The 26447-nt window shown below is 48.8% G+C and overlaps 2 protein-coding genes across 5 annotated transcripts in view; both read right to left on the minus strand.

Moving 5' to 3' along the window:
• Nucleotides 1-83: 83 nt before the first annotated feature.
• LOC123375498 (heme-binding protein 2-like) lies at nt 84-18741 on the minus strand. 2 transcript variants are annotated; one of them, XM_045026439.1, is made up of 5 exons: nt 18704-18741; nt 5035-5119; nt 4373-4508; nt 3530-3695; nt 84-2851 (listed from the first exon to the last, which is right to left on the minus strand). In XM_045026439.1, exons 2-5 carry the CDS (start codon nt 5107-5109, stop codon nt 2677-2679), a joined length of 552 nt encoding a protein of 183 aa, XP_044882374.1. In that variant the 5' UTR covers nt 5110-5119; nt 18704-18741; the 3' UTR covers nt 84-2676. The 2 variants fall into 2 exon arrangements, with proteins under 2 accessions (XP_044882374.1, XP_044882373.1); XM_045026438.1 differs by lacking the exon at nt 18704-18741 and adding an exon at nt 15991-16416.
• A 6172-nt stretch (nt 18742-24913) lies between these two features.
• Nucleotides 24914-26447, minus strand: part of DARS2 (aspartyl-tRNA synthetase 2, mitochondrial) — a 39270-nt gene continuing 37736 nt past the window's right edge. For all 3 annotated transcript variants that reach the window (XM_045028261.1, XM_045028263.1, XM_045028262.1), the window contains exon 18: nt 24914-25901. In XM_045028261.1, the coding sequence (XP_044884196.1) occupies nt 25714-25901 (188 nt within the window). In that variant the 3' untranslated portion in view covers nt 24914-25713. The remainder of the gene's footprint in view (nt 25902-26447) is intronic.

The following is a 26447-nucleotide window of genomic DNA, read 5'->3' on the forward strand; positions in this document are numbered from 1 at the left end:
TACAACAATAGTTTAGTTATATATTACAGACTTCTAGAAAAAGACCTTCTAAAAATGTTACAATGTATTACTGGCATGTGAAACCTTTAAATCAGTGAATAAATGAAGACTTGGCACAGTACTTCTGAAAAGTTGCTGACCCCTGTCCTAGTGAGGGGTGGGGTGTGTGTGCTTGTGCCTTCTAAGCTGATAACCTTAGGGACAGATGATTGGGGGAGTGTAGAAATATTCTACACTCTGATTCTGGGGGGACTGCATGGTCACCTGTGCTGCTGAGTTTGCCATGGTGACCAAACAGGAAATGAAATTAAAAAGTTCCTGGGGCTTTTCCTGTGTACCTGGCTAGTGCATTGGCGTTCAAAGTGCTGCCCAGAGTAGTCACAAAGGAACAATATGGGATAGCGCCTGGAGGCCAATACCATTCAACCCAGCAAAGTTGATTTTAGTGCTACTCCCCTTGCTAGGGAGGCGTACAGAAGTCAAGAGTCCTTTAGGTCAACAGAACAGGGTTTGGTGTGTAGATGGGTGAATTTAAAAATGAAGGCAACAGCTAAATTTGACACACTAATGTGGAACAGGTCTCAGTGTGGGTTTTCCTTAAAATAGAATGTACCCTGAACTTAAAACTCTCCTGGGTCTAATGCTGTAGACTATCAGTCTGGAACTGACAGGTTATTTACATTCCCATACAATTTAGTACACACTTGGAGTACAGAAGGAAAAAAACTGAAAAGGAAATAGGCTTAAGCTTTATGCTGCTTTAAACACTTCGCTCCTGCTCTAAAGTTTCTCAGACTCAAGGAATAGTCCTAGCACCACTGAGTAGAAATACCCTTCTCATCTAACTTGACTCTGAATAGCTGAACAGGAGTTTACTGCCTGCCCTAGTTCAGTTATCTGCCACAGAGGGTCTTATGCTCTCAAAGCAGTGAGCTGCTGGCTTTGTGCTGAACTCCTGTGCTGTTTCATTTGAGTGTAGCCTAGCTGTGGCTAAAGAACTTCAGGTGCATGCTTTTGGTGGGGGGGTAAAGTACAGATATGTTTGACTCACTTCAGTAGCAGTATATGTACTATTTAGGTACTTTTTTAAAAGTTACATTCCACATCAAGCTTCCACCCTTGTGCTGCAATTGGCAAATGTATATGCTGCTGGTGTCCTCACTAGCACTGCTATTACAGGGATAGAGGGGCATAGCAGTGAACCTGAGGTGATTAGCAGAGGAGTTAGTATCTCTATTCACATCCCACCCTTAGTGGGGAAAAAGCAGTGGTCTGTAGCCTAAAGCAAAATTGAACTGATTATACTTAATGTGGACAAATTGACTTGGTTGAAGCACTCCTTGGCATAGACCTCTGTACAATACCTAGCACAATAGAGCCCTGATCTGGGGACTCAGCTGCTACTATAATATTGATCAAGTCTCTAGCCAAGGCCCCCTGGCTGCTGCAAATTGACAGTTCTCAAGGGTGAAGTGCTACAACAAGCCCTGGCAGAGATGCAGCATATCTTCAACAGATCTTTGCCAAGCATTGGTGCTTTCACAGCCCCTGACTTGAAGTGGTTTCCATTCCATAGGGGGTTTACTGTTTGGTTCACTGTCTCACCACCCCCACTATAAAAATTATTCCAGCACCCCTGTCCTCTGGTGGTTTCTGACAGCACCTGTTCACATATGAAACAGCCCAGGATCAGAAGGCATTTAATTATTTTTTGCTTCTAAATATCACTGCACAGGTTAAGTTGCTCTACAAAAGCCATCCTTACTATTAAGGTACAGCAGTTTATAACATTTTATAAAGAGAAAAGGTCATTAAGAGGCTAGTGTGTAAATGAAAGATTTGACACCTGTAAAATCTCAGTAGTTCCTCATCTAGAGTGATTCATTTACACTGAAAGTATGGTATTAAACACCTGTTTTATAATAAGTGCAAATATGGTTAATCATCTTCAAGCTGAAAGGTAACAAGTGGCACAAACTGGTACATTTAATGCTAGCACCAGTAGCTTCTAACCACCAGTTACTTCCTCCAATGTGCATCCACCTGCCTGGGTCACTGCTCTGAAAATAACAGGGTTTAACAACTGCTGTCAGACAGCTCCAAAAATAGGTGTCCCACTGTTGAGGACAGGATAAAACAAGCCTTGGTAGAAACAGGCATCCATAACAGTGACTACACTTGGATGAAAGTGGCATCACACCTTGTTGACAAGGCACTAGCCTTTGTCCACCACCATAGCCTTGCCTTCCCACAACATATAGCAGTTAGAGCAGCAGCTTTTAGAGGATTTTTTTACCTTTTTCAGAAGCTCCTAAATCACTTAGTCACAAATTGTACACTTTCACATCATGGCTGTTCTCTATGTTCAATGGATTTGGAGACACACCTGCTACTCCTGAGAGAGCAGTGGGTCTGAATAGACTCTAAAATTGATCAAAACAGAGGCAGCCTTCTGCATTTTGTACTTGAAGATATGTTAAGAAGCACAGAAATTTGGGACACGGGTTTTTGAAGCCAGTGTCTGATCTATAGTTCTAGGTGAAATGGAATGGGGAGGCCTCTGCACATTGGCTAGCACATACACAAGTCTATATGAGTAAAGTTTCTCTTCAGTACATACAAAATCATGGAAGCCAAAGGCACAAGCAAGGTCTGTCTTCATCCAACACTCCCGTATTACTTCTTGAAATACCACACTTCATTGTGCCTATTGAAGAGCTTGAAGGGACTATCATAGCCAGCAGTATAATAGAAGTCTTCATGGAATGACTGACCCACATTCTTTAGGATTCTGGCCAGTGCCTGGGCTTCCTCAGCATACTTCTCTGGAGAGGCAAATCCACCAAAGGACCTGAGGGAGGACAATGGAGCCAAGGGCTCTGGTTTGTAACACTGGCTTTGTTGGAGTTTTAACAACACAAACCTTGCAGTTAGAGATGAGCCCAAACCAACCCCTCCCTCCCCCCAATCCCAATACCCCAAGCTTTAGAGGGGGAGGATCTGAATTCTGAAATGTTCAGCTGGCTCCTAGTAGCCCAAACCAGAACTCCAGCGCCACACGGAGGGCAGATCTGAAACCAGACCTGAAGCTGAATTTCATGGAGGGGCTTCATCTTTAAAATAGGCTGAACCAGCAGCCTGGGTCCAGACACTCTCAAACTATGAGGTGTCTGAGATCTGGCTTCATGTCCTGTAGCTAAGGCCCATGTGTAACTACTGTCAGGGATTCATCCAGCATGTGATGGTGTGACCAGGCACATCTGTGTGTATATATAATGGCCCCAGCTGGCGCTTTGCAGAGAGTTGCCTGGACACACAGTGCTAGGTGTTTATTGGACCAATTTCTGTTAGTGAAAGAGACAAGCTTTTAAGCTTTACAGATTAAGGGAGTTAGGAACGCGGTGCTCTCTGGTGGGTTTCTCTTTCCCAGACATGGTATTGAACAGCAAAGGGTGAAACTGCAGGCAGCAGCCCCCTCTGCATGCTTTAATCCATCTCCTCTCTCAAAGAAGAGACAGGAGGGTGCTACCTGACAAAGATGGCCTCTCCCTTCCGCTCCTCAATGAAGACATCTGGATCTGTGGGCTGTGGCGGGGAGTCTTGATGTTCAAATGGCACAAAAAATGAGATCTTGAAGTCTGTGCAACCAGATTTCACCAGGCACGTAACTGGCACAGTCATCTCAATCTTCACCTCTGGAAGAATGAGAATAAGAAAGGTCCTGGTCAAACCAGCCACAAGCAGAGGTGGAGAGTGAATGCTACGGTGGGACCTGCAGCCACCGGGGGCAATGTCGAAGAGGGGCTTCAATACTTGGGGCAGAGGCAGCAGTGTTCCTGCAGCACCACCTATTTCTGCCACAAGCCCTTCCACCAGGTTTGACTCAGGGATTCATACTGCTGCCCATCCCCATGGTATGTGAGTACCCATCATGATGCTCTCACCCATCAGTGCTGCTTCTTACTGCCTGTGAATGCTTCCCTGGTAAGCATCTCCATTTCCTCCATGCAGCCGCTGATCCTCCCCACCTCCCATCCCACACACCCCTGGAGGGACAGAGACTCCTTGTCTCTTCCTTCGCTTCTCCCCCATTCTGAAGTTCCCATTCCTCCCCCACCAGGTGTAGGGCGGCTCACCCTGGATGAGGGGCAACAGCCCCAAAGGACACCCCTTTGCAGACAAGAAAAATACTGATGCATTAACTCACCCAGACCAGGAAAGAATCTCTGACATTTCTAGTGTACTTCCCATCCCCTAGAGCTGCCCAAACCTTTGCTGTTCCCAGCTCAGTCTCCTTTGTGCCCTGCCCACAATTAGAGGGCTGGATCCAGGGGTTTCCCAATGACTGTTTCAAATCTGGGTGACTTCATACCTTTCTCATTCTTCCCCTGAATGTAGTAGAAGAGTTTCCAGAAGCCCTGGCGCAGTGCCTCCTTTTGCGTCTCTCCTTTAATTACTGTGCTAGCCCATTTGGCCGTCTCGTAGTGACGCAGCTCATAATCTTGCACCTGAAACAGATATAAGGTTACAAGGCTTAGTGAATGTGTGGCTTTTATTTCCAGGTCAGTGAAATGTCCCTATCAGCTCCCACCTTCCTGCCAAATCACCTCCCTGGGAGTGTGCCCCTCACAGGCCCATCTCAGCAGCCACACACCCCCACACCCTTTTCTCCAAAAAGTCACATGCCCCTAACAAGGCACCCCCCAGTTACCAAATCATCACAGCCCTCCCATCCTCCATGGCATTTGCTCCAGCCCAATCCCCCCTCCCCACCCAAGCACTCTCTTGCCTATGTGAGCTGCGTTTACACTGGAGGATTTGCCAGGACAGCTGCACCCATGAACCCTTCCTAGTATAGGCAAGGCCAAAGACATTTGGCCACTGTCCTATAGCTCCAGATGTTCAGGGCAGCTTCCTTCTTGTATGGCTTCTTTGCTGACAGCACTAATTAGTTCATTTCTGCAAGGATCTACCCATCATGAACAATACCCCTCAGCTTCTGATATAGAGATCTCCCCAGCAACTAGCATTTACCGCGATCTCTGCTGAATTCCACCTGGGTGACTGCAGCTCCAGCGACAAAAATGTCTGTTTGAAGGACTTGATCATCTCTCTTGAGCTGAAAGGCAGAAAACAGTTCATTGGCACTTTAGTATCCCACAGTGCAAGGGATCAAGATTTCTTGCCTAAACTCAGACTTCTAGAGTTGGTTTTCTCAGGCCTGCACAAAATCTCTAGCCTTTTAGTAATGCCACTAGAGTGAGCACTTCCACCAAGAGTGGAGGAGGAACAGACAGATCATAGAAGATTGGAGTTGGAAGAGACCTCAGGAGGTCATCTAGTCCAATCCCCTGCTCAAAGCAGGACCAACCCCAACTAAATCATCCCAGCCAGGGCTTTGTCAAGCCGGGCCTTAAAAACCTTTAAGGATGGAGATTCCAGCACCTACTTCGGTAACCCATTGCAGTGCTTCACCACCCTCCTAGTGAAGTAGTTTTTCCTAATATCCAATCTAGACCTCCCCCACTGCAACTTGAGACCATTGTTCCTTCTTCTAGCATCTGCCATCACTAAGAACAGCCTTGCTCCATCCTCTTTGGAACCCCCCTTTAGGTAGTTGAGGAACTTGTGCAATGCTCGCTTGTAAAGTCAGCCAAACAATGTTATAAGGGAGCATTCCACAACTTTAAACGAGTATGTCCCCTAATGGAGCAGCAACGTAACTTCGAAACAACGTGAAGCAGGAGGACAGTAAATGAGGAGTTACTGTACAGTGCAACTCCTCCACCTTTTCTCCCTCACCTGATGTGTGCTGTCCATTTAGGCCACAAAAAGGATGACTTTCCCTGAAACCTGGGAATGTCCCAGGTTTTTACAGCTAGCCTGTTGGGTTACCCCACTGTGTTTTGTCCGTGTCTTTGAAATCCTTTCAGCCCAGAAGGAATTATTGGGCAGCTGAACCTGCGACTCTGACATCAGGCTGGGTAGCTGCATTGGTGCCTTAGGGACTACCCCATGCACATTGCTTTCCTCTTTGGTGAAACTAAGGTGGCTGCCCTCAGAAAAGCCACATATTGAATGAGACCCACATGGAGCCAGAAAGTCTGGCAAGTGGCAAATCTCCAAGCAACTCAGTTACTCATCATTCTTCTTCGAGTGATTGCTCCTATGCATTCCAGTTAGGTGTGCGCGCCGCGCGTGCACGGCTCTTCGGAAGACTTTTACCCTAGCAACACTCGGTGGGTTGGCTGGGCGCCACCTGGAGTGGCGCCGCTATAGCGCAGGATATATACCCCTGCCGACCCATCCGCTCCTCAGTTCCTTCTTTCCGCCCGTGACGGCCGTTAGAACAGTGGAGCGCAGCTTAGCTGACCTCCACCTCCCTAGCTACTTGTAGTTTCTCTCGTTTAGTGTATAGTTTCTAGTTGTAGTTAACTTTATTTGTTTGTGGTATAGGATTTATGTTCAGGGGTTCGGGGTTTATCCCATTCCCCTCACCCGGTGCCGGGTCCGATGCCCGGTCCACAGGGTTTTACACTGCTCGGCCGGCCACAAGCCATTGCCGACAAGAGATCCTCTCCTAAGTGCCTCGAGGATTCTCAACTGACAGATAAGTGCCGCATTCGCGGGGCCTTTGATCCTAGAACAAAGGGGAGCGGGACTTTCGTCTCAAACAGCTCCTGAGGGAGGCAGCTCTTGCTCCTCCGCTCTCGGTGCCGAGCGCTGGTTAGTCTTCAAGGAGCCCTCCCTCGGCACCGGTTCCCCGGTGCCGCCAAGGCCTCCAGGCACTGGCCCTCGCTGACTCCGACGTCCACTCGGCATGGTTCCCTCTCCTGGAGGATGAAGAGGCACAATATACTTGCGTCCGAGCCGCCTGCTCCGCAGCCGAGCGCTATGCTCAGTCGGATCGCCCGGCACCGATGTCTGCCGCGGCACCGACAATATCCGCACCATTAACTCCGGCCAGGCAAGAGCCGTCGAGTCCGGTGCCGGAAAGCTCCCCGGTACGGACCGTGGTTGAGCTCACTCTGAAGCTGCGTCCGAGCCGCCTGCTCCGCAGCCGAGCGCTATGCTCCGTCGGATCGCCCGGCACCGATGTCTGCCGCGGCACCGACAATGCCTGCACCATTAACTCCGGCCAGGCAAGAGCTGTTGAGTCCGGTGCTGGAAAGCTCCCCGGTACGAACCATGGTCGAGCTCGCCTTTCAGCGGCCCACTCCGCAGCCCGAGTGCTCTACTACGTCGGGCTGCCCGGCACCGGTGACTGCTACGGCACCGACAGTATCAGCACCGTAGACTACGGCCTCGCAAGAGCCGTCGAGTCCAACACCTGAATGCTCCCCGGCGCGAGCTGTGTTCGAGCTCATTATTCCCTCCACGCTGGGAACATTTCCTCAGTGAGGGAGTTGATGGCAAGGGCAGAGCCTGCGCTGCTTAACCCCCGACATCGCCAGTGCGGGTTATATGGTCTTTTGGCGAGCCTGTCTTGCTCACGCCACCCTGTGTCGGCACCGCAGAGCGGCACCGTCCCCGATCGCGGTCCCGCAGACGTTCTCGGTCCCATTACCGATCGAGGTCCCGACGCCGCTCGTGGTCTCGGCACCGTTCTCCATTGCGGTACCTTTAGTACTCGCGGCACCGGCCAGCGTCACGTTCGCTGGCCCGGTACATTCGGCACCGATCCCGCTCCCGGCACCGCCCCAGGCACCGAGACTCCCGTACCCACTCCTGAACGTCGAGCCTCGCGCTCTCGGCCGACCGCCCAGCACAGCTCCGGTGGCAGGTCTCGTTCTCGGTACCGGTATGTCTCCCGGTACCGATCCCCGGTGCCGAGTCGAGCGACGTCAGTTAGAGAAGGAGCCTCTACCAAAGGCTCTTCAGCTCCTTCAGGGCCACCCAGTCACGCATCAGTGTTGCCACGTGCGGACACTTCATATGCGCAGTACTCTCTTTTCCGATGTGCCCTCCAGAGTCTTCCAGGAGACCTATCAGAGGTCCTTCTAGTCACCATGGGCGTACTGCCACGCCAGAGACATACCGGTGCTCCCATCTCGCTCCGTTCCGTCGGAGCTCTGGGTGCCAGAGGCGGCAATTAGCCGTCCCCCTGCGACCAGTATGGAGCACGCCCCGGTTCAGCCACCGGGCTCCCAGATCCCACCGGATCAGGAGGTCGTCCAGGAGTGCGAGCCCACACAGGACCCGCTTGTCCCTGGCCTTTCTTCTTCCTCCTCCCCAGCTGAGGCGGAGGCAGGAACATACTCCTTGGGCCCTCCTCTGATCGGAATGCAAGTGCATAGCACAATCCAGGGGGTACGAGTACCTAGGTACATCTAACCCCCCCCCGCTCCCTTGTCGTCCAGTCCCTCAATGGGATGGAACGCCATGGCCAGCAGGCACCAGCTCCTAAATCCTAGGGGGCTAGGCGACTGGTCTTACAGGGCCGTACGATGTACTCGGCGGGGGCCCTGCCACTTTGTGTAGCAAACTAGCAAGCCCTGCTTAGCCGCTACTACGGGTGGCGGTGGGCGACTTTACAGAGTCGGTTATTCAGAACTCACGTCAAGAGTTCGATGCCCTCCTGGATCGAAGGAAGAAGCTGGATAGAGCTTCCCTCCAGGCCTAGTTGGATGCAGCTGACTTCGCAGCCACGACCCTGGCCTCGGGTGTGGCCACGAGGCGCATTTCCTGGCTCCGGTTATCGAGCCTTCCCTCGCAGCTGCTGTCCACTATACAGGACTTGCCCTGCACTGGCAAAGGCCTGTTCTCTGAGAAAGCTGGCCCTAGGCTGCAAAGCCTGAAGGGCAGCAGGATCACTTTCCGCTCTCTATTAGCATGCACACGCCGGTGCTTACCGCCGACCTTTCCGTCCCCAGCCTCACCGCTCTTACCCTGCGCCTAGGCAAAGACAAGACTTTGCCAGCAGGCGTCACTTATGCGGTCGTGGGCGTCAATCAGGCCCTCAAGGTTAAGGTCCTTCTAACCATCCTCGTCCCTCTTAGGGACCCCTCTCATGAGCGATTCCTCTTGCAACAGGTGTGGACGCTCCTCTTCATCGGAGCTATACAGGAGGTGCCTAGGGACAAAACCTAATCCCCTAGGCGAAGGGAGGTCTCAGACATATCCTAGACCTGCGGGTCCTCAACAAGTTCACGCTGCGGATAGGTTCCGCATGGTTCCCAGGGGGACCGTCATCCCACCCTTGGATCCCGGAGACTGTATGCCGCCCTCGATATGACGGGCGCGTATTTTCATGTCCCCATTTCTCTTCCACATTGGCTCGTTCGAGGGACCTCCGAGCCCAAGTACCAGTCCTGTGGGCATCGACACGGACCTATTCCGGTGTCTAGGCCTGATCATCAATGGTAAAATCCACTCTGGTTCCCACACAGGGAATAGAATTCATTGGAGCCACCCTGGACTCCAATCTCACCAGAGCTTGCTTACCTCAGCCTCGGTTTCATGCGGTGGTAACAATTGTACAAGGTCTACGGACCTTCCCCACAACTTTGGCTCGCCCAGGCCTAGGTTTCCTGAGTCACATGGCTGTCTGCGCGTTTGTTTCCAAACATGCCAGGCTTCGCCTCTGTCCACTCCAATCGTGGCTCACCTTGGTGTACCACCCGGGCAGAGATACCATCCTGGTCGTCTCGTTCCCCCTGAGCATCCTAGGCTCCCTCGACCGAGAGTCAGTGCCCTCCCTGGTGTATCCAGGGATGCTGTTCCATTCACCCCTCGGGGTCCCTCATGACGGACACCCCATCTCTCGGCTGTGTGCTCACCTGGGTCAGCTTCGCACTCACGGCCTTTGGTCGGCCCAAGAGCTGGCCTTACGCATCAGTGTCCAAGAGCGGGGAGCAGTCTGCCTTGTATGCCAGGCTTTTCAGCTGGCGGATCGCCTCAGCAGATCCTTCCGGTCTCACAAGTGGTCGTTCCCTCTGGACGGTATCCATTCCGTTTTTCGGAAGTGGGTCTTTCCCCGCATAGCCCTCTTCGCTCCCGTGAGAGCAAAAACAGAGAGAAGTCCTCCTCATTCCAAGACCTCTCCCCGGGCTCAGTCTTGGAGAGGTTGCTGATGCCGTGGATGAGCCATCGGCTGTCCAATTTCCACCGTTCCCGCTGGCTGGCAGGGCCCTGCTAAAACTCCGCAGGGGCAGAGCGCACCTGATCATGATCGCTCCAGCGTATCCCAGGCAGCACTGGTACACCAGGTCGCTACCCCTGTCGGTAGCCAACCCTATTTCCCTACCTCTTGGCCCAGACCCCATTTCGTGGGATCGCAGCAAGCTTCACCACCCAGACTGGTAATCCCTGCACCTCACAGCAGGGCTGCTGTGTGGCTAAACCGATCCGAATTACATTGTTCTGCCTCGGCTCTACAGGATTCTCCTGGGTGATAGGAGAGCCTCCACTCGGTTAACGTATCTGGCAGAGTGGAAGCGTTTCTCCTGCTGCTATGAAACGCACAATGTTTCTCCCGCCGAGGTCCCGATCCAGTCCGTCTTGGACTACCTCTGGTCTCAAACAGCAGCACATGGTGCGGCCCTCATTAAGGGCACTCTTGGCAGCCATCTCTCCCTTCCACCCACTGGGGAGTGGCCGCTCCGTATTCTTACGCCTTGTGGTTTCTAGATTCCTCAAGGACTTGGAGCGTTATACCCCCCCCAGTTGGCCCCCCCCACAACCTGGGTCTTCAACCTGGTTCTCGCCAGTTTTATGATTGCCCATTCGGGACACTGTCGACATGCTCGCTGGCATACCTGTCCTGGAAGACAGTCTTCTTTGTAGCCTTTCCATCGGCCAGACGAGTCTCCGAACTTCAGGTGCTCGCGATGGACCCACGGTATACTGTGTCTCTCAAGGGCAAGTGCAGTTGTGACCGTGTCCGGCCTTCCTCCCTAAAGGTGGTGTCAGCCTCTCATATCATCCAGGATAGCTTCCTTCCGGTCTTCTTTCCGAAGCCACACTCATCGCAAGGAGAGCACCAATTGCCCTCCCTAGACGTCCGTAGGGCGTCCGCAATCTGTATCGAGCGGACAAAGCCCTTGCGTAATGCCCCCGAATCTTCATCCTACTGGCATACCGGACGAGGGACATACCTGTCTCCTCCTAGAGGATTTCATCTTCAATGACTGGTGCATCTGCGCCTCCTGTGTTTAGCCCATGTTCCATGGAGCCACCTTACTGCACATTCCACCAGGGCTCAGGCTTCCCTGCTGCCTTCTTGGCCCACATACCCTTTCAGGGGATGTGTCGTGCAGCTAGTACACACCTTTGCCTCATTGGCCCAACTGTCCAGAGATGATGCAGCCTTTGGCACGGAAGTTTGCATTCTGCAGCATCTAACTCCGACCCCACCGCCTACATAAGGCTTGGGAATCACCTAACTGGAATGCATAGGAGCAATCACTCGAAGAAGAAAAGACGGTTACTCACCGTAGTAACTGTTGTTCTTCGAGATGTGTTGCTCCTATCCATTCCAGACCCGCCCTCCTTCCCCACTGTCGGAGTAGCCGGCAAGAAGGAACTGAGGAGCGGATGGGTCGGCAGGGGTATATATCCTGCGCTATAGCAGCGCCACTCCAGGGGGCGCCCAGCCGACCCACCGAGTGTTGCTAGGGTAAAAGTCTTCCGAAGAGCCGTGCACGCGCGACGCGCACACCTAACTGGAATGGATAGGAGCAACACATCTCGAAGAACAACAGTTACTACGGTGAGTAACCGTCTTTCATCATGGCAAATCCCCAGGGGATGTGGCCCCCTTGCAAACTGAGCACCACCCGAATTGATCTCTGGCAAGGTACTTAAGGCAGTCTAGCTGTATAGTTAGTGTATGTGCATCACTGGCAACCTTATTGTGCCACCAAAGTTTTGGGCACCTGTGATCACCTGCTGTGTTGCATCATTCCTCAGTAAACATGCTTTGGAATGAATTGATCTACCATTCTAATAATACCTCTGTACCAAGAAAGATCCAAAACCAAATCCATGGTGGTGGAGGCAGTTGCTGCATTCAGCTTAGAATATCCTAATTTCTGATCTTGTCCTGCCACTTGATATGAAGCAGTTGATGGGACCATCAAAAATCAAAACCATCATTCTGGAGTTCTTCAGCCTTCCTCAGTGCCCATGTTTCACTTCTGTACAGTAGAGTTGGTGTAAGCGTGGTTCTATAAAATGGCACCTTCATAGGAAGTGTGATGTCAAGACATCCCTAGGGAGGCTGCTGAAGAGCATGAAACATGGCAGCAGCTGCCACATCTTTCAATCATTCCCAACACTGTTGATAATGTTACCCAAATATTTGACAGTTGCCACCTGCTTGATGTGTGGTCTGGATAGGTTAAAGGTTGTACTCTGGAGCTGGAGGCTGCTCGATGGTAATGGCCAGGGATTTAGTTTTATCTGGATTAATAACCACACCAATGCACACTGCTTCTGGCCTGACCAGATCGGCCATCAGCTGCTGCGGCCCACCAAACTTAGCCTGCAAGACAAGGCCATCAGTGTACCATATCAGTTCAGCTACTGCTTGCTGGCAAATGCTCTCTCGGCTTGGGAAATATAAGGAAGGAACATGCAGCCTTCTAGACCTCTCTCCACATTCCTGCCAGCTATCAAAACCTGCCCATGTGTGAGCCACACCCATTAAAATTCTCTTTTCCTATTCGCCCCTCCCAAACCAGCCCTTCTTTGGGCAAGTGTTCCAGATGTCCATTCACTCTGAAAGCCCAAAGGGGAGAGCTCCCACATTCCATCATCATACTGGTTCATTAAAAGTAAGATATTTTCCTCTCATCTAATTTGTAATATTAAAAAGATGATGCCTGTCAAGAAGAAACCTCTGCCTTTTCAACCTCCCATTGCAGGCAAGGTCTGGAGACAAAACATTAGACCACCTCCTCCTGGGAGTGAGGTTTATGTTCTAGATCACAAGAAATCAAGAGGTGTTAAGTCCACACTATAGTGTTGCAAACTCTTGTGTTTTTCTTAAAGCTCCGGCTCCTGGAGTCATGTGAGAATCTCAACAATATTTTAAAGGGAGTTTCTAGCCCTCATGGAGGCAGAGAAAAGCTTGAAAACATTAACTCAGTGTCAAAAAACAGAAAAAGTCAGAGTTGAAGGCCAGAAGGGACCGTCAGATCATGTAGTCTGACCTCCTGTACATCACAGGCCACCACCATCTCTCAGCACACACACACCAAACCCAACAACTGAAATTATACCAAAGTATTACAGCCTACAAGAGACTAGAATGTTGTGCCACGGGTGGAGAACAGGAGGGACCCAGATGCACCAGTGTCCAAGGCCCTGGCAATGGCAGAGAAATGATTAAGTGAGCTACACCCAGATAATCCTGGAAAGTGACCCACACCCACACTCTGCAGTGTAAGAAAAAACTCTCCACCCTCCCTGCCTGGATCACTGCCAATCTTACCTGAGGGAAAATTTCTTCCCCACCCCACATATGCCTAGACCCTGAGCATGTGAGCAAGAACTAGCCAGCCAAGCACTGGAGAGAGAATGCTCAGTGCCACCTCAGAGCCCTGGCCTCCCCATCCAGTGTCCCGTCATCAGGCAGGGCAATCTCTGATGCTTCAGAGGAAGCCCAAAACAAAAACCCAGAATACTTTGGGGTGGAGGTAGTGGAACCCCATCCTGACCCCTGCTGGTGGCCATCTGAAGCCCTGAAACATGAGCTTTTGGGAACAAAGCAAAACAACTCTTTTAAAAAAATATCTCATGATTTTTAAGGGGCTTGCTCATAATTTGAATGCTTTGCACTGGCAATACCACACTACACCATATTCTACAGAGCTCTGCCCTCTGATAGAGTAAATTCCCCAAAGAAGAACACATTGGTGGAGACTAAGACAAATAATGTGCCAATTAGGCAATCAACTTGATTCTCAGAGGCTCAAACCAATACAGTAGAACCTGAGAGTCACAAAGACCAGAGTTACGAACCGAATGGTCAACCACACAACTCATTTGGAACCAGAAGTGTATTCAATCAGGCAGCAGCACAAAAAAAAAAAAAAGGGCAAAATATGGTACATTACTGTGTTAAACATAAGCTACTAAACAAACTAAAGGGAAAATTAAAAAAAAGAAGATTTTACAAGGTAAGGAAACTTTCTGTGCTTGTTTCATTTAAATTAAGATGGTTAAAGCTTTGTTCAGGGTTACAAACAACCGCCATTCCCGAGGTGTTTGTAACTCTGAGGTTCTACTGTACATTGTGCTGCTGACTGATGGTCGTATATTTCAGATGAGACAAAGTACTGAGGACCTGGATCATTCCTAGTCAGTACAGAACCCATAAGTGGTTATTTATTAGAAATCTTTTATATCCTGCCTTATAGTATTTTACATAGTATATTACAATCTTTTACATGGCACTTTGTAAATATAAATAAGACCAGTTTATTGTCTCAAAGATCATGGGCACTTTTGCAAGAATTGAAACTATAACCCCTTTGACCTAGTCAATTTCTCTCTTCATTAATTTTCCATCCCTAAATTTTTCCTCTAGCTTTAAACAGAGATGGCATTTATTTATACTTCCTGTCCTAAACTGTTCTGTAGCATTGCTGTGTGCTGATAATCAGCTGCTATGTCCCACCTCAGAGGTGGCTGAGCCCACATAATTTGTATATTAGTTTGTAAAGCCCTCTGGGATCCTTCAGGGTGAAAGATGCTGTAGAAAAGTAAATTATTCATATTGATTTCACATATTACCCTTCCAATAAGCAGTGTATACTTACTTATTGGAAGGGTAATATACACTCAAGCATTTAAAAGCTTCTACTAAATTAAAAGCAGCTGCTTTAAGCAGTCATCAGAGAGCCACACCGCAAGACACTGATGACAGTAAACCTCAAGATGCATCTGTAAACTCCTGTGACTTAGCTGCAGGGAACGCCAGGCATGATATCTATGCTCTGGCAACAAACAGATGCAGTGGGATCATCTCACTTCTGCAGGCAGGCTGCTTATTAAAGGGGCCATTCAAGAAGATCCAACTGTAATACACACACACTCCTATGGCACAATAAATGATACACAGGTTACCAAGGCATAAGAAAAGAGTGACAGATTCCAAAGATATGTGTCAGAAGCAGATATTATCAGCTCAGGGTCAGACTTGACAGTGTATTTGGGAGTTTAACCCTTGTCTATTCCTGATTTGATGGCAGTGACGCTGTATCTCTGCCATCTCTTCCCTTTCTCTAGGTTTCAGCACTGCTTTTCTCTTTGCATGAAAAGCAGATAGTCATTTCTGATTACTTAAGGAAATTATCTCGCACGCTGACACTTCTCTTGGACACTGGAGTAGAAAGTGTCTCTCTCCCTAGCACTGACTTCACCATCCCTCCCGCCCCCAAAACTCATCACATGGTCTAACATTCTGGCCAATGCTGTTAATTCCTGAATATAAGTGGAACCTTTGTGTGCTAGTTACAGTAAACATTGCTTATGAAATGCAAAGAACAGAGCATGACTAAGCATAATGATATTCTTTTGTCCTGTAGCCCAGTGTATGTTCCCACATGCAACAATAGCCCTGGCATTTACAGACAGTTCTCCAAACGGGAACAATCGCACCAGCATTTATAGTTAGTTGCAGCTTTACAGTTAGATCTACAGTAAACTTTATTGGGGTTTCCCTCTGTAACTGATTTATATGACTTTCGCTTTGCCCATTAGACCGGAGATTAGAAACTTTTTTCTTCTCTTGAGGATTCCACTTCTTCTCCAGCTTTAAGGCAAGTCTGCCCCATTTGCATACTCCATCCCGCTGGTGCTATCTCACATGGGCTGGCTGTTCTCTCACAGCACTCACTGTGGGGTCAGGGAGAGAAGAAAAACACTGGGGACTGTCTCAGAGGGTTTCTTACAGCAACAGTGGGGAGGGAGAGCAGCCTGGCCATGCCATTCAACAGGCACCTGCTGTTAGAAAGTGGATGAAAAATTGGACAAGACACTTACATTTTGAAGTCTACGCCCTATTGTCCTTCTCCCCCTCTAGCTGTTACGTTCCCGTTCCTTTCTCCAAGCTGTGTGCACTCTCCCAATGCTGTGTTTCAGCATTTATTTCTGTGCTTTATTGGCAAACTCCACCCCAATCCTACTGGTGGGAACCGCTATTATGAAAAACATAACATTCTAGTCATGCTCTCCCCAATTGCTCTCATTGGTTGTCTCCAACACCCACCCCAAATAACCTGCAGCATGCCTGGTATGGGACCTGGCTCATTAGTTTCAAGGCCATAGGTCAAATCCAGCCCTTCTGTAACTTCCATTGACTTGGCTGTGCCCACTTATGTGAATTTGGCTCTATGTTCTCTCTGACAAAGACAAAGACACAAATAATTTCTCTCTGTAACGGATTTGACTAAAGCATGATAGTAAGATAGACTCCTGTGTATACCGCAGTGCATTTTCAAACAGTTCTTGTCCATATTTCATGGATGTGTCAGCTGAATTTAGAGACACAAATGGGAGAAGTAAGATCTTTTATTGGATCAACTTCTGTTGGTGACAGAGACGAGGTTTTGAGCTTACACAGAGTTCTTCTTCAGGTCTGGGATATGTAATGTCACAGCTAAAGAGGAAGTGGAAGAATTATTTAGCAAAAGTAGTTAACAAATATTTCAAAGGACCATTCAAGGTGAAGTGGCTTATTAATAAACCTCCATAATCAGGGGGGAAATTGGGGGTGGAGAGGGACGGTTTAAGAGGGTTATAGATCGTTGTAATAAACCATAATTCCAGTGTTTCAGTCTATGATTTTCAGTATTTAGCAAAGTTATGAATTGCAGTTGAAATTTGTAAGTAATTTCCCCCCCCCATGATGTATATTTTTAAACTAATCGACTCTCTTAGCCCTCAGCTGGCTTGTGTAAGGGGTTACCATAAAGCTGTTATGGGATCCCATTGAAGCTGTTCTACACATACATCTAAACCAGAGCCTTATGTAACAAAATCTGTCTCAAGATACACCCAGAGCCAAATACTCCAGGGATGATTCATATCCCAGGTTTGATCTGAATTTTGCAAATAACTCCTATCTTTGTAGTGGTCTAAACAAAACCCCTAAAGCTGAACATGCCTGAGTTTTGTGGTGTTGAAATCTAAACCTGGATCTGATTTTTGCAGCTTGGGCCCATCTCTACTGTTTTCCAGCCACCTTTGGAAGCTCTGGCAAAAGTGTCTGTTGCCTGTTGAGAATTTTACTGTGAAATTCAGGGACAAATTCCCACATTGGAAGGAGTGAAACATCAGATTGAGATGGCACAGTTCTTCCTACTATGACAACCCTGGGACAGGGTTTCTTTTTTATAAACTCCTGATTATGGAAGTTTATTAATAAGCCTATTAAAACGTGCTAAGGACTGAAACTTGGGGCCAAATTCTCTCTAGGTATAATGCCATTATTTCAATGACATCACATCAGCAAAGAATTTAGACCTCGGTGTGTGATGCGGATAGGGACTGAGATGGAGAGCAGGAAAAGGAAAAATAATTAGGGATAAACGTGGCTTTGAAAAAAAACAAAAATGGATGGCCAACAGCCAGGTTCCTAAAGGGCAAGCATTCGGAGCCTAAACTCCCACCCAACCACACATTCCTCATCACAAGTGTTCTCTCTGGCTGGCAGCATCAGTACAGAAGCTAATGACTGACTGGTCCTGGAGAATGAACTCCCTTCTCAGCTTTAGGGACGGACCTCCAGATCTAGTCTGAAGCACATTGGCAGGGCATTTGGGGAATGCTCTAGCTGCTACACTTTGCCTGTTCTGTGGTTAAATGGAGCACTTGGAAATAGAGAACAGAGGGCTGTCGGCCTTTCGAGGGGAATAAAAGCAGCATCAGTACTGAAAGCTGTTCCACAAATAATACTAAGCCCTGGTAACTAGCTTCTGGGTTGCATAAGGATGGTGGAGGCAGATGCATCATGCACTCTGCACCACTTGTCTCAGCACCTGCCTCTCCTGAGTTACTACTGCGACATCCTTCACTGAAGCCAGCTTGCCGCTTCTTCACCAGTGCTGGATCAGGGGCCTCTCTTTGCTGAACCAGGAGCCAGAGCAGAGCATTCATTTTGGACACATTTTGAGAGGACTAGGAAATGGTGCCGGCACCCTTAGATTTATGGAACTCTTCCCTAGGGAATAATGGGAGTTTGACCTCTCTCTAAGGCAGAGGTGGGCAAACTACAGCTCACAGGTCACATCTGGCCCGTCGTGCCTAGCCCTGGGGCTTCTGGCCAGGGAGGCTAGCCCCCCCCCGCAGCCTCAGCTCGCCATGCGGCCAGCGCTCTGGGGCTGCAAGCTCCTGCCGGGCGCAAGAGCTGCCAGGTGTAGTGTATTAAATTGTTCCCCATAGGAATGTGCTAGATACGGAGCACCAGGACTAGCAGCCGTAAGTAGTGCACCCTAAGTAGCACATTCCTACAGGAAGCAATTCAGTACATTAACCCTAACCCTGCCCTGTCCCCTGACTGCTCTGACCCTTATCCACACCCCCACCCCTTAACAGGCTCCCCGGGACTCCCACGCCTATCCAACCCCCCGTTCCCCATCCCCCGACACCCCCCCAGAACCTCCACCCCTTCCAACTGCCCCCTTCTCCCTGTGCCCTGACTGCCCCCCTGGACTCCCTGCCCCTTATCCAACCCCCCCGCACCCCGCCTCCTTACCATGCCGCTCAGAGCACCAGGACTGGCAGCTGTAAGTAGTACATTAACTCCTCACTTTAAGTGGTCCCGGTTAACGTTGTTCCGTTGCTGATCAATTAGGGAACATGCTCATTTAAAGTTGTGCAATGATGCACTCTTACGTTGTTTGGCTGCCTGCTTTCTCCACAGCTAACAGCCTCCCTATGCCCCTCCTGCCCTCCCCACAGAGCCTCCTGCCCACCGGCAGACCCCGTGGATCAGCACTTTCCCCTTCCTCCCCCACCTCCTGCCCGCAAGAATCATCTGGCTTGTGGCATTTTGGGGGCAGAAGGGAGGGGGGAGGAGCGAGTACTCAGTGCGCAGCCTCCCCAGCCACCCTAATGCCGCAAGCCAGCTGAATACCCTGGGCAGGAGGGAGGGGGGAGGAGCGAGGACTTGGCGCGCCTTCCCCCTGCCTCCTGCCCGGGCAATCAGTTGGCTTGCAGTGTTTAGAAGGGAGGGGAGGGAGAGGGGAGGAATGTGGGAAGTAAAGGGGGAGGAGGGGAGAAGAGGCAGGTCAAGGATGGGGGTTGGGGGAAGGGGGGGAGTGGGTGGGCTGAGGGTTGAGCCCCCCACCCCTGGTGCTTGCAGAGAGGGGAAGCTGCTGCTGAACAATGTGCTTCTCCTAGCCTACAGCACCGTCAGCCTCCTTGCCTGCCTCATCTCCAGTGCCAGTGGGCTGTGCCTGTGTAGGGTAAGGCAGGTGTAGGGATATTAAAGAAGGTTTAAATTAGAAATGAAAGTGATTCCCCACAATTGCTCCCCCATAATTTAAATCCATAATTTAAATCTCATAGCATTACCAAGTAAAATATCTCTTGGATTTATTGTTAATTTACAAGCTACTGTCTGTGTAAAACTTGTAAGCCATTGATTGCATCTGTTCTCAGAAAGAGACTTTATTGCTATGTAAAACTTGCAAACAGTCAATTGACTCTGTTCTCTAAGCATACTCTGTAATCAAAGGGCAGGGAGTCTCAAATAAATTAGTAACACCCCAAAAGTGGTGGAGACAGTAAAATAAATATGATTAAAAGAAGGAATGTATGTAAATGAATGCTTGGTTTACATGAATGATCAGGGAGGTGCCAGCCTAGGAATGCAATATCCATCGGCTGAAGAAGGCGTCAAGTGGAAACAACCAGATGACCCCCGGAGGGCAAACTGGAATCCACCCCACCATCTCAAAGGATGAGAAAAAACAACATCTGACAGCACAGAGCCATCAGGAATGTGCCACCTGCTGATTGATTCAGCAACAGCAGGATGAAGCAATTCCCATAGACTGACATAGGAATAAATGGACTCTAAAGACTAAGGCTTTGGCTACACTTGCACTTCAAAGCGCTGCCGCGGCAGCGCTTTGAAGCGCTAAGTGTAGTCAAAGCGCCAGTGCTGGGAGAGAGCTCTCCCAGCGCTGTCCGTACTCCACCTCCCTGTGGGGAATAACGTACAGCGCTGGGAGCCGCGCTCCCAGCGCTGGAGCTTTGACCACACTGGCGCTTTGCAGCGCCGCAATTTGCAGCGCTGGAGAGGGTGTGTTTTCACATCCTGCTGCAGCGCTGCAAATTTGCAAGTGTAGCCAAGGCCTAAGAACTTGGAATCTCTGGTTCTGCTACCTCCCTCCAGGAGCATCAGGTGCGCATCTGACACAGACTCGGCTCCACTCTCGTGGACAGGATACCTGGACACTATTCTGTCACGAGCAACTTCCAGGCTGGTAACTATAACTGATTAATGCAGAACCTGTGTGAGTATTTGTGTGAATGAATAAATGTAACAACTGTCTGTTGTATTTGCAATAAATGTGGCGTTTTGCCTTGTCCCTCTTATAAGATCCTGTTGGTATTATTTTATTAGTGTAACACAGGGGCACCTCCCAACTATAGTACAGTACCTGTATTAAATTACTTGTTTAAAATGTATATAATGCCTTTTGTCTGGCAAAAATTTTTCCCTGGAACCGAATCCCCCCATTTACATTAATTCTTATGGGGAAATTGGATTCGCTTAACATCGTTTCAACTGAAGTCGCATTTTTCAGGAACATAACTACAACGTTAAGTGAGGAGTTACTGTACACTGTAAACAGCACATTCCTACAGGGAGCAATTTAATACACTACACAGGCCCGCCATACAATTTCAGAACCCCGATGTGGCCTGAGGGCCAAAAAGTTTGCCGACCCCTGCTCTGAGGTAACCAGATTATCAAAGTTTGGGGGAGGGGGGGAAGGGGAGCCCATATGTCACACCTACTCCATGGGGAACCTGTTCCCTGCATTCACCCCATTTCACTCCTGGGCCCCACGCTCACTGGAAGCGCTGTTGCCCTCAGGGACTGTGGAGAATGGTTTCCCAGAGCGCTCCTAGGGAGGAGGAGCCGCCAAATATACAATAGGGGGCAGTTTTAAGGCTCCAAATTTGCAAGACAGACAGCTGAAAAACAAGATTACCCTGCAAAAAGAACAGGACATCTGGTCACTTCACCCCTCTCCCACAATTCCCTGAAGGCCAGTCTGAATTCCTCCACAAGCCACTGCTTCGGGGAGCTGTGCCAAGAACTGTAGGACAGTTATCCAGAGGGCAGTGCACCTGCGATGATGATACAATGCTAGTGTGGATGTGGGGCAAAGCTACAAGTGACCTTCACCCAAACCAGCATGGCTAATACATGCCCACAGTACTTACACCAGTGCTATTCCACTAGATTGGCTACTGTTCTATTCTACAGAGGTTCTTAGGTCACTTCATCACTGTAGTATCTGTATGCAGGATGTTCTCTAGTGTAGATAAAGCCCATGAAAGAACTACAGCAACCTTCCACTGGTCCACCTCAATATTGGCCAGTGGTAGCAGTTGATATAAATCTAGTGTCACAACCAGCACAGACAGGTGTTGCCTTTAAAAGGGAGTGGGAAATTCTAGGAGAAACACAAACCAGTTGTGAATTCCCATCCTTTCTAAAGCAAAGAAACACAAAACAAATCCCCATCCACAACATGCTCAGCTGACATTCCTATTCCCAACAAAGAGCAACTGTGCTTAACTTAGGGGCCACAGCAAGGACAATAACCACCACTGTTCTCCAGAGATGTTGTTTTCTCATTGTTTTGTTTTTCACATGCATGAAAAGGACACAGCCGCAGCTGGGCGGGAGTGAGAAGAGGCGAAGTGCGTGTCTGTAAAATCTTTAAAATCAACGAGGAGTCCGGTGGCACCTTAAAGACTAACAGATTTATTTGTGCATAAGCATTTGTGGGTAAAAAACCCACTTCTTCAGATGCATGGAAGGTGCCACCGGCCTCCTTGTTGCTTTTGTGGATACAGACTAACACGGCTACCCCACTCATACTTTGTAAAATCTTTAGACACTCAGATTATTGTTTTATAAATCTATTTAATAGTATATAAATTATATACACATACACACAACACCTTTTGGTTTCCAATTTAAATTGGCATGTGCAGACTAAATGGTATTTTCAAAAAGCAAGAGATGCTGACAAAAAACCGGTTACTAACCTTCCGTAACTTGTTCTTTGAGATGTGTTGCTCCCGTCCATTCCAATGTAGGTGTGTGTGCTCACCCTGAGCACTGCCGCCGGCAAGTTTTTCCTCAATTGTATCCATTGGGTTGTCTCTGGTGCCCCCTGGAGTCGCGCCCTCATAGAGTTGGTATAAAGGGCCCTGCTGACCCACCATCCTCTCAGTTCCTTCTTGCTGGCTAACTCTGACAGAGGGGCAGGCGGGGTGGGTTTTGGAATGCATATGAGCAACACATCTCAAAGAACAACAGTTATGGAAGGTTACTAACTGCTTTTAATTCTTGCTCACGTCCATTCAAATGTAGGTGACTCCCAAGCAGTTGTGCAGATGGAGGGTTCGGAGTTCATTGGCATACTGATTGTAACACTGCTCGGCCGAAACCCGAATAGTCTCTAACTTGGCTGGGTGATGGCGGTGAGACATGAAAGCATGGACTGACAACCACGCTGCCGCTCTATAAATGTCATGAATTGGAACTTGAGTCAGGGTTGCCGCCGCCGATGCTTGAGCCCCTGTAGAATGGGCTGTCAGTGGAGAAGCTGAGACCTTCACTAGGTCACAGGATGTGTGATACAGGAAGTGATCCACGATAAAATTCTCTGGGTTGAGACTAGAAGTCCTTTCATTCTGTCTACAATGGCTACAAAAAGCTGAGTGCATTTCTGAAAGGATTTAGACCTTTCTAGGTAAAAGGCTAGTGCATGCTTAGCATCCAGCAAGTGGAGTCTTTGGTTCCTCACTGTTAGCATGTGGTTTTGGATAGAAGACTGACAGAAAGACATACTAGTTACTATGGAACTGTGAAACCACCTTTGGTAGGAAGGCTGGGTGCAGTTGCACCTGAACCTGGTCCTTGAAGAAGACAGTGTATAATGGTTCTGAAGTAAGAGCTTGGATCTTGGAGACCCTCATAGCAGAAATAATGGCTACCAGGAAGGCCACCTTCCAGCATAGACGACTGGTGCCTCCCCATACTAGGGGGAGCACAATCTAAAGGGGAGGACACATGACCACCCCATGTCTTCTATGCCCAGTGACCACCCCCTGCCTTGTGGCCAGCTTGGGGCCACCATGCTTTCTCCACCTAGGGTGACCAGATGTCCCGATTTTATAGGGACAGTCCGATTTTTGGGTCTTTTTCTCCCCCCACCTCTCCTATTACCCCCCACCTCCATCCCAACTTTTCACACTTGCTGTCTGGTCGCCCTATCTCCATCCCACGTTACTTGCGGGGAGGGCTCTGTCCTCTCCCTGTGCCTCCTCCCACACCACATTTGGCCGCTCTCCCTGGCAGCTGGGTGGAGAGCAGGACAGAGCTGCTTCTGCCTGAGACACCCTGGTCAGAAGAGCTATGTGTAAGCTCAAAAGCTTGTTTCGCTCTCCAGTTGGTCCAATAAAAGATATTACCTTACCCACATTGTGTCTCTAATATCCTGGTACCAACACGGTTATAGTAACACTGAATAAATAATGGAAGATATCTTACTGACATGGCAATATAGCAACTGCTAATCAGCTGGGTTTTTGCTAAAAGGGCACACAAGCAAATTAGGAGGAAGACAGCTAGGAATGACTGCAGATGGTCAGGATCTCAGCTACATCTCACCTGAAAGAAGGCATCTCCAAGCTGAAGGCATTTGTTCAGATGAAAGAACACTACCCACTGAATCTCCAGTTTAGCTTGGGAATTCCCAGCTTCATTCTGAACTCAGACTTTAAGACCAGAAGGGTCTATCGTGATCTTCTAGTCTGACCTCCTGCTCGTCGCAGGCTACAGAACTTCACCCACTTACTCCTGTAATAGATCCATAACCTCTGGCTGAGTTACTGAAGTCCTCAAACCATGATTTAAAGACTTCAAACGACAGAGAATCCACCATTTACTCTAGTTCAAACCAGCAAGTGACCCATGCCCCATACTGCAGAGGGAGACAAAACACCTCCAAGGTCTCTGCCAATCTGAGTCAGAGGAAAATTCCTTCCTGACCCCAAATATGGCGATTAGTTAGACCTTGAGCATGTCAGAGAGACCCACCAGTCAGACACCTGGGAAAGCCTCCCTCCACTCATGTGGAAGGCCCACCTGTCATGTCCTACAGCACCAAATCATGGCACAGTTGCTCCATTCTGTTTTGTTGGTCCACTTTTCTAGCCTTTTCAGGCAATCCTTATCTTTTTGCTGTTCCCTTTCCATTCACTTGAGCCTACATGCTCCAGAGAGAGGATGTCTACGGGGGGTTCCTTTGGCAGGGCCTGCTGTGCTCTTTCAGCTGAGAAGCATGGAAGCAGAGCAGAGAGGTTTGGGTGGGCAGGCTGCTGCCTGAGTTTGCACTCCTGTACAATACACAGGAACTTCTACTGTGATTGGCTGCATTAGTGGCAGTGGGAGTGACAATAGATGTCAGACAGCATTTAAGGAGCCACATGCAGCTTTATCACAACTAGAGCAGAATCTTTTAGAGGGAGGTTGAATGAATCTGGAGTTGTCAAATTTTCTCCATGATCACAGCTTTTCTTGCCTGCCCCTCCAGTCCCCTGGACTCATCTGTAAGTAAATTCCACTGTAGGTGTTCTTTTCAATCTGTTTCTTGATGTTACAGAGAAAAGCCCTATTCAAAGCAATGTTCCATTAAAGACTAAAACCTTGTTTCCTGGACTGAGCTTTATTTACAAACATAAAAGGTTAGAAAGATAAATCTCCTAAAAGCACCAGGACCACAGGCCCCAACACAGATGTACTTTCCATTTGGTGGTATTACAAGGACAACCAAAACTGCAAGACCCAAGAGCGTTTGTAACTTGCCAAGATCCCCAGGGCCGCACATACTCACGTATACATGATTTTTAAAAAGATCAATGCACAATCTATGTGTGTGCTTATACTGCTCCTCAGTAAGTGAACAGGTACTGGTCATCGTTGAGTTCACCAGCAGTAAGCTGTAGTTGATCTGTTTTATCCTCATCCTGCAGATACAGGAAGAGGACAGCCCAGGCCATGTTTAGGGCTCTCCATAGGCTGTATGTGGTTCTCAGCCCAGAACAGCTCTGTTCTAACAGGAAAGTCTAGTCCTCAGCTAACCATGATTTCGTGATTCTCATGACACAGGTGACCTGAAAAAGAAGCTAAGACGTGATCTTTTCCATACTCCACTAGGTACATATCAAAACGAAAGGAAATGCCAAACCCACCACCACACCCCATGCCAGTGGTCCCAACCTTCCCCTCTGCACTATGTTAGAGAGAGAAAAGCAACCTGGGTTTTTTCCTTTGCTCTTCAATTCATCCTTCCCTCCCTCCCAAAGGGAAGTAGTCACTATTATCTTCTGTAAGTACAATGGTATGACCCATAGTATATGCCCTACGTCAGCTGATGTTTTCTGCCCTTGGAAGGCAGAGTGGGAACAATGCCGATAGTAGGATCAGCTACAATCACTTGCTTTGAGTCAGTTCTTGTTTGCCTCTGCTTCTGCAGCAGGCCATGCAACCTGGATGTGGTATGGCTCTAGCTCCTCAGGGGTGATGTAATCTGGAGCGTTGCTCATAAGGTCCCGTCCCTTGAAGGATTTGGGGAACGCAATGACATCTCGAATACTTGGAGCTCCAGCCACGAGACAGATCAGTCTGTCAAGTCCTAGAAGCAGACACCAAATTAGATAAAATATTTGTGTTACAGCCCAACATTACTTCCCTCTGAATCTATAAAACTTTATGCAAGGTAGGAAACAACATTACTGGAAACCGGGAGAAGGTAGCCCATCTGGGGAAAAATAATCAGAAACTGAGACTGAATGGACAGGAGATCATGATAAAATGGCCTAGGGCCGACAGTGAATAGCAAATTAAATAAGAGTGTGCAGTGCAGTGTTGCAGAGAAAAGCCCAATGCAATTGTGCTGCAAAGGTAGAAAAATCACACCATAAACCAGGAAGGTGGCAGTTGCTTACCGGGCTTTGCTGAGACTACACTTAGAACACAGCATCTTAACAGATGTAGATAAACAAGGGTTTAGGTGTCAGGGAAGAACAAGAGCAAGCAGATGATTGGAGGGGATTGAGTCGTATGGGAAGACTAAAGGTGAAATGCAAACCTTAGTTTACAAACTATAGCCCAAACGGGCAAAACTCTAAGAGGAAAACACTACATGGCCATTGCTGTAAAGCTGTGTAAATAGCACTGG

The sequence above is a fragment of the Mauremys mutica genome, chromosome 8, assembly GCF_020497125.1.
Source record: "Mauremys mutica isolate MM-2020 ecotype Southern chromosome 8, ASM2049712v1, whole genome shotgun sequence".
Lineage (NCBI taxonomy): Eukaryota > Metazoa > Chordata > Testudines > Geoemydidae > Mauremys > Mauremys mutica.

Coding starts and splice junctions, on each gene's coding strand:
- LOC123375498 (XM_045026439.1), bottom strand. CDS start 5,109: ATGATCAAGTCCTTCAAACAGACATTTTTGTCGCTGGAGCTGCAGTCA. Junction 4,509..5,034: donor GGAATTCAGCAGAGATCGCG/GTAAATGCTAGT, acceptor TATCTGTTTCAG/GTGCAAGATTATGAGCTGCG. Junction 2,852..3,529: donor GGAGAGGCCATCTTTGTCAG/GTAGCACCCTCC, acceptor GTCCTCCCTCAG/GTCCTTTGGTGGATTTGCCT.